Genomic DNA, 7,654 nt, shown 5'->3' on the forward strand with positions numbered 1-7,654 from the left:
CAACTGGCGGGGGCCCTTCTTTACGCATGCTCTGCCTTAAGGGGCCTGTTACTATTTGGGAAAGAAGACTCGGACTCTGGACGGAGACGCCGAGCGGGCGGAGGGTGGATAATCCCCCAGGTCAGGGGCACATTTTGATTGCTATTTTCTGCAGCCGATGGCAAAGCTAGCATAGGACAAAGGCGCAGCTAAAACAGTGTGGCGAGCGCCAGGCATATCCATCTTCCTATGCAAGGCCTGGTGAGACGGGCGACCTCCTGGGCATTTGAGAGTGGATGCCAAAGGGACTGCCGCTCTGGCAGCGCCCAGCATGTCCAGTTTGCCAAGCTCCCAGGATTCTTGCAGGCACGCGGGGACCTTCAGGAGTCACCTGGGGGCGTTTCTCTGACCCCATCCCTCCTCTCCAGCTCCTGTCCCCATCGAGCCTCAGATCTGCCAGGCCACCTGTGCGGTGATGAAGCTGTCTTTTGATGAGGAATACCGCCGTGCCATGAATGAGCTGGGTGAGTGTCCCCTAAGCCTTGTCTGGGAGCCTTCGTCCAGCCCCGGCATAGCTGTTGGACCAAGGCTGGGTCATCTATGTTTGTCTACTTTGAGCTGGACAGTGAGGTCCAGAGAGGGACAGAACTCCCTGGACTCACAAAGCACCTGCTGTGATTGAGCAGTCATCCTGGGTCCTTGTCCCCATGAGGTTGCACACTGTCACGCTGTTCTTCCCGTTTAGCCGGTGGCCTCTCAGCCTCCTGCCCAGAGCAGGGTCTCAGTGGGAACTGTCCTGGGGTTCACATCCGGGGTCTGGAGGAAGTCCAAAGGTGAAAGACCCCAGTTAGTGCACATAGTGGGAGCTGTCGGGGCAGGTGTGCTCTGGGACCCAGTGGGGTCTTGACCGTGTGCAGTTTTAGCTTGCTTTCTTCTCTGTCCTGACTTGTCATGCTGGGGACCAAACCCGGGGCCTCACATGTGCCAGGCAAGTGCTCTACCACTGACCACGTCCCCAGCCCGCGCGTCAGCTCTGGGGCATGACAGCTTTCTCTGTCAACAGCAAAGGAATTGGGGGGGCTGGGGCTCAGCTGGACAGCATGTGCCCAGCCTGCAGGTGCCCTGGGTCCATCCCCAGCATTGGGGGGACAGGGACGGAGAAACAAAGAAAAGAAAGTAAGAAAAAAGGAGGAAAGAAAAAAGAAAAAGTCATGTAGGTGGGTGTGACAGCTCAGGCCTGTCATCGCAGCCACTCGGGAGACTGGCAGGAGTGCGGAAAGTTCAAGACCACCCATACAACTCAGTGAGACCCTGTTTCCAAATAACATGAGAGCTCAGTGGTAGAGCATCCCTGGATTCAGTCCCCAGAGCTGCAAAAAAAAAAAAAAGAGAGAAAAGAAAGAAAAAAATTAAGATTGATGGAAACAGAACAGAAAATATCAAAGGTCAGAAATCCCTAGGGCCTTCTCAGTTATACTCTATGTTTTACAAAGTGAGATACAACTTTACACCTGCAGATGGTTCAGACATTCAAGTGTTTCATAAAATCTCATGGTTAAAGGAAATTGGGGTGAGCTTTTTGGAGGGGTATTTGGCAACATTAGACACATGATAAAGTCTGTTCACCCTTTGAATCACCATCCCTTTCCCAGCCAGGATGTACAAGTTGCCGAAAAACAAAGGCAACACCCAAGTTAAATAAAATCAGAAAACCAGAAATAACTGAGTGTCTAATGGTAGGAGATTGGCTAAATACATGGCACATAATTCAGCTGTTAAAATTCTCGCCAGGTACAGTGGCACACACCTGTACTCCCAGCAGCTCGGAAGGTTGGAACAGGAGATTCAAAGCCAGCCTCAGGAACTCAGTGAGGTCCTTAGCAACTCAGCCAGACCCTGTCTCAAAATAAAAATAAAAAGGGCTGAGGATGTGGCTCAGTGGTTAAGCACCCTTGGGTTCAATCCCTGATACAAAAAAGGGGGGGCATTTCTCAAAGTGGGGTTCTTTGAGGTTCCTGAGACCATTCTGGGAGGTCCATAGGCCTCATTATTTGGGAAGTAACATGGAGATAGGACTTTTCCTTTACACTCTTCTCTTTCGCTGCGACGGTGTTCAGCAAGGCTCTCTGGGAGCTCCTGTCCTGATAACCACTGGGCTGTGAGTTCTGGGGTTTATTAAAATCCACTTTAATATTTAGTACCGTAAATATTGAGGGTTATAAACCACATAACAAATTTGTTTGGATCCTCAAAAAATATCATGAGTCATAGGGGTACTGAGACCAAGATACTGGCCTGCCGCTGGGGTAAGGCAATGAGAACCTAGCCTCTTGTTCTGTTTAGGACTCCATGTATGAGGCTAATCCCCAACAGCTGGATGTTTAGGTTAGCACCAGCAATAACACTGCCACCCACAGCCCAGATCAGAGGCTTTTTCCATATTTGTATTTTCTTTCCTTCATATGAGTTCCTTGGAGTGAGATTTCCAGATTAAGTATCATAAAGGCTTAAGAAGAAGCTTCCCCCTTCCCAATTTCGAATACATAGATCTTCTTTTGTAAGTTGTGATACATAACATAAAATGTACCATTTTCCCCATTTCTAAGCAAACAACTCAGCTTGTCTGTCACACGCACATCCACAGGGCTGCAGAGCCACCACCCCCACTGCTCCCTCCCCAATGGAATGCAGTCCCTTTCAACTCCAAGGGCCCCTCCCAGCCGGCCCCCAGCAAGCTATTCCGTCTGTGGGTCTGAGGGTGCGCAGTTCCCCTGTGCATGGCGGCCTGGTGCTGCCGCCTGTCATTGCATTTGGACAATGCTGCCGTGTACACGGGGCACACCTTTCACTTGAAGAGTTTCTATTTAACTTATTCCCTCAAAGGCTGTCCCCGAAGGCTGGAGAATGCCCAGAGCTGCCTGTCACACCTGCCGGGCACTGGGGAAGGCTCTGGGTTTCATTGCAAGGCTTTCTCCCTACTTCCCAGGGACTGCCCCCCATGCCCAGTTAGTCTCCTGTGAAGCGGAACCTGCTTTCCTGGTGAGGGGCAGTGGGGCTGGACAGTCACCCCACAGGAGTTCTGGGACGCAGCTCCCCACCTGTGGTCTGGGTCTTCTCTGGGAGAGGGAGGCTCCCTTCCTTCCAGGAGGAGCTGGGGACCTTGGCAAGCAGGCAGGAAGGAGTGGTCCCCGCAGAGGGTGGCTCTGTCTCAGGGGCCAGCCACTGGGTCATCTGTGCCCCGAGCTGGGGGCAGACAGGCAGGTGTGGCACTGAGGCCCCAGGGACCCACCAGCCTGTCAGCAGGGACGGGAGGGGGTGGGGGTGCTGGACTTCCAGCCAGGTGGCCTCACTGGCCAGCCTCGCTGGGTCCCTGCAGGTGGGCTGCAGGCAGTAGCAGAGCTGCTGCAGGTGGACTATGAGATGCACAAGATGACCCGGGACCCGCTCAACCTCGCCCTGCGCCGCTATGCCGGCATGACCCTCACCAACCTCACCTTCGGGGACGTGGCCAACAAGGTACCCAGGGATGGTGGGCGGTGGGGTCCTTGCTGTCCCAGCCAGGGTTCCAGGGACTATCTTGGCCTCTTCCCACCTCTGGCCAGCCTTAAGAAGGGTAAGGATGGTCACTCCCAACTTACAGACGGGAGACAGAGGCCAGAGAGGGCCAGGGCTGAGGGGCATGCTGGGCTAGGCAGTGTCCTCTCCAGTCCAGCCTCGACGCCTGCCGGAGGCCTGAGCTCATGGCACAGCAGGGGCCTCTGGCTCTGCGAGGCCTGTGCCTGCCCCTGTCTGGGCCCCAATTTCCTGGTCCCAACAGCTGGGTAAATCGTCCCTACAGTGGGGTGCAGCTAGGAAGGGGGGGTCTTCCTCATGCCTCTGCCCAGTCGCTGTGATGGTGACTGTCCTATGTCACCCCCAACAGGCCACTCTGTGTGCCCGTCGGGGCTGCATGGAGGCCATCGTGGCCCAGCTGGACTCGGACAGTGAGGATCTGCACCAGGTGGGTGGAGCCTGGAGGAGCCGGGGCTGGGGCTCTCTGCCGGCCCCCCGGGGCAGGCTCTGACCTGGCTTGGGGTGTGGGGCTGCTTGGGTTCCACCCCTGCCTTCATCTGCCCCAGGTGGTGTCCAGCATCCTGCGCAACCTGTCCTGGAGGGCGGACATCAACAGCAAGAAGGTGCTGCGGGAGGTTGGCAGCATGACCGCACTGACGCAGTGTGTCCTGCGGGCCTCCAAGGTGGGCGCTGGGGAGGGCCCCTGCGGGGCAGGGAGACCCTGGCCTGGGCGGGGTGGGTCAAGCCAGACCTGCTCAGCAGGTGGTCCAGCCGCAGCTGGACCTGGAGTGGCCAGCCCTGTGGTTCGCAGGCCCATGGAGCTGAGTTTAGGAATCTGACTGTGGCTGGAAACCGGCCCCTTCTCGGGGCCCTGGCCGTGCTGACCCCGCTCCCTGTGCCCAGGAGTCCACCCTGAAGAGCGTGCTCAGCGCCCTGTGGAACCTGTCGGCCCACAGCACCGAGAACAAGGCGGCCATCTGCCAGGTGGACGGCGCCCTGGGCTTCCTGGTGAGCACGCTCACCTACCGGTGCCAGGGCAACTCCCTGGCGGTCATCGAGAGCGGCGGCGGCATCCTGCGCAACGTGTCCAGCCTCATCGCCACCCGCGAGGACTACAGGTCAGCCCCGCCCCGCGGTCCGGGGGTGCCGGCCGGGGCGGGTGGACAGAACCAGGGCAGGTGATCGGCGCCCCCACGACGCCCCAGGGACTCAGGGCGCAGGGCAGGTGAGCCCCGGCGTGACCTGGGTGTCCTCCCGCTGCGACGCACTGAGCTGGGGGAGCCCGGGCGCTGGCGCGACCCTCGGCACCGCGCAAACATGAACCGACGACAAAATGAACGTTTGAAATCTCCTGTTAGAGTTAAGGGTGGCATTCCTCATTAAGGAGGGACGACATTCCTTTGGTACCGGGGATTTCGACCAGCCTTACCACCGAGCCACGGCCTCAGCTCCTTTCATTGTTTAGGATTTTTCCTTTTATGGGGCTGGGCGGTGGCGCAGCGGTAGAGCTCGCCCTGGTTCCATCCTCGGCACCTCATGAGAATAAATAAAGATAATGTGTCCGACTGAAAAATAATAAATACTAAATTCTCACTGAATTGCTGAGGCTGGCCTCAAACTTGCGTCCTCCTGTCTCAGCCTTCGGGTCACTGGAGTTACAGGCCTGCACCACTATGCCAGCCCGAAATATTTAATTATTTCAAAATATTTATTTCTGGTGCTGGGAATCAATCCCAGGGCTTCTCACATGCTAGGAAAGCCCTCTATCAGTAAGCTTTACCCCACCCCAAATATTCTTTGTTTAATAAATAATATCTATTATTTATGAAAATAGAATACATATTTAGTTATGTTAGTATATCACAAATACTGCATGGGATATACTTGTACTAAAATGCTAAAATATTCATTAAACTAAAAAGTATTACTTGTTAAGTCATATTAATAAGTGACATCTCCATAACATCAGTATTTAATAAATAATATTAATAAAATACCTATTATTTATGAAAATCAAATTTAATTTTAGCGACATTAGTACATCCTAAATACTGGACGGTACATACTTACACTATTACTAAAACCAAAATGTATTATTTGGAAGCTTGGGGGGCGCTGAGGTGGGCAGATTGCGAGTTCAAAGCCAGCCTCAGCAACAGCAAGGCACTCACTGATACCCGTCTCTAAATGAAATACAAAATAGGGCTGGGGTGTGGCTCAGTGGTCCAGTGTCCCGAGTTCAATCCCCATACCAAAATAATAATAATAAATAACAAAATATTTACATTTTAATTACTCAGTACCGATAATATTTACTTCAGAGATGAGGTTGTACTCAGGGTGAGCTCTCGCCTGGTACATGTGAGACCCGGGGTCGATCCTCAGCACCACATAAAAATAAATACACAAAATAAAGATATTTTAAAAATTGAACTATTTAAAAAATAATAGTATTTACTTCAGAAGATTCATAAAATCTATGTTTTGAAATTTTTTTTTAGTTGTAGATGAACACAATGTCTTCATTCTATTTACTTTTACATGGTGCCAAGGATCGAACCCAGTGCCTAATGCATGAGAGGCCAGCGCTCAACCACTGGGCTACAACCCAGCCCCCAGATTTATTTTTAATATAGGAATTTTCCAAATATTACATGGGATATTTGTGCTAAAGTTATATTAAGATAAATACTTGTTAAATGTGACCCCCCTAATAGATAATACACACACACAGATGTATGTTTTGGTGGTTCTGGGGATTGAACCCAGGGCCTTATCCATGGGGAGCAAGCGCTCTACCAGCTGGACTGCACCCCAGACCCACACATTTATGTTTAAAAAATTCTTTTTGGTACCGAGGATTGAGCCCAGGGGTGCTGTACCACTGAGCCACATTCCCCAGCCCTTTATTTTTATTTTTGACACAGGGAGGGTCTTACTAAATTGCTGAGGCTGCCCACGAACTACTGATCCTCCTGCATCAGTCTCCCGAGTCGTAGGATCACAGAGGTCACACCCAGCTCTAGGTTTTATTTTATATATATGATATATTGATAATTAATATGTTAATATAATGTATATATTATTTGCAGGGTGTGGTGGTACCTACTTGTTAAAAATGACTCATTTTGCCAGGCGTGGTGGTGCATCCCAGTGGCTGGGGAGGCTGAGGCAGGAGGATGGCAAGTTCAAGGCCAGCCTCAGCAGTGAGGCTCTAAGCAATATAGTCAGAACCTGTTTCAAAATAAAATATAAAAAGGGCTGGGGGTTGTGGCTCAGTGGTTGAGCGCTTGCCCAGCACATGTGGGTCACTGGGTTCGATTCTCAGCACCACATTAAAAAAAAAAGGTATCTTGTCTATCTACAACTAAAATTATTAAAGGAAAAAACGGGCTGGGATGTGGCTCAGTGGTTGAGTGCCCCGGGGTTCAATCTCCAGCACTCCCTCCCCCAAAAAGTCGCTCCTTCAGTGCCCTCTGGTCCCGAGGACCGGGCGGGGCCTGCGGGGCTGACCTCCCTCCCTCCCGCTCAGGCAGGTGCTGCGGGACCACAACTGCCTGCAGACGCTGCTGCAGCACCTCACCTCGCACAGCCTGACCATCGTGAGCAACGCCTGCGGCACGCTCTGGAACCTCTCGGCTCGCAGCCCCCGTGACCAGGAGCTCCTGTGGGACCTGGGGGCCGTGGGCATGCTGCGGAACCTGGTGCACTCCAAGCACAAGATGATCGCCATGGGCAGCGCGGCTGCCCTGCGCAACCTGCTGGCCCACCGGCCTGCCAAGTACCAGGCAGCGGCCACGGCCGTCTCCCCCGGCACCTGTGTGCCCAGCCTGTACGTGCGGAAGCAGCGGGCGCTGGAGGCTGAGCTGGACACCAGGCACCTGGCACAGGCCCTTGGTCACCTGGAGAAGCAGGGCCTGCCTGAGCCTGAGCCTGAGCCCACCTCCACGAAGCCGCTGCCGTCCCTGCGTCACTTGGACGGCCTGGCCCAGGACTATGCCTCGGACTCGGGCTGCTTTGACGACGACGATGCGCCCTCCCTGGCGGCCACGGCCGCTGCCGCCGAGCCTGCCAGCCCAGCCATACTGTCCTCTGTTCCCTGGGGCAGCCCCCCTCCTTCAGG

General features: G+C 53.7%; 1 protein-coding gene across 1 annotated transcript in view; it reads left to right on the forward strand.

Moving 5' to 3' along the window:
* Positions 1-403: 403 nt before the first annotated feature.
* Positions 404-7,654, forward strand: part of Apc2 (APC regulator of WNT signaling pathway 2) — a gene marked incomplete at its 5' end in the record, with an annotated part of 13,524 nt that continues 6,273 nt past the window's right edge. The window contains 6 exon segments of the mRNA XM_048810639.1: positions 404-503; positions 3,356-3,495; positions 3,902-3,979; positions 4,098-4,214; positions 4,435-4,649; positions 7,064-7,646. Coding sequence (XP_048666596.1) covers positions 404-503; positions 3,356-3,495; positions 3,902-3,979; positions 4,098-4,214; positions 4,435-4,649; positions 7,064-7,646 — 1,233 coding nt within the window.

This window comes from Marmota marmota, unplaced genomic scaffold (assembly GCF_001458135.2).
Source record: "Marmota marmota marmota unplaced genomic scaffold, marMar, whole genome shotgun sequence".
Taxonomy (NCBI): Eukaryota; Metazoa; Chordata; class Mammalia; order Rodentia; family Sciuridae; genus Marmota; species Marmota marmota.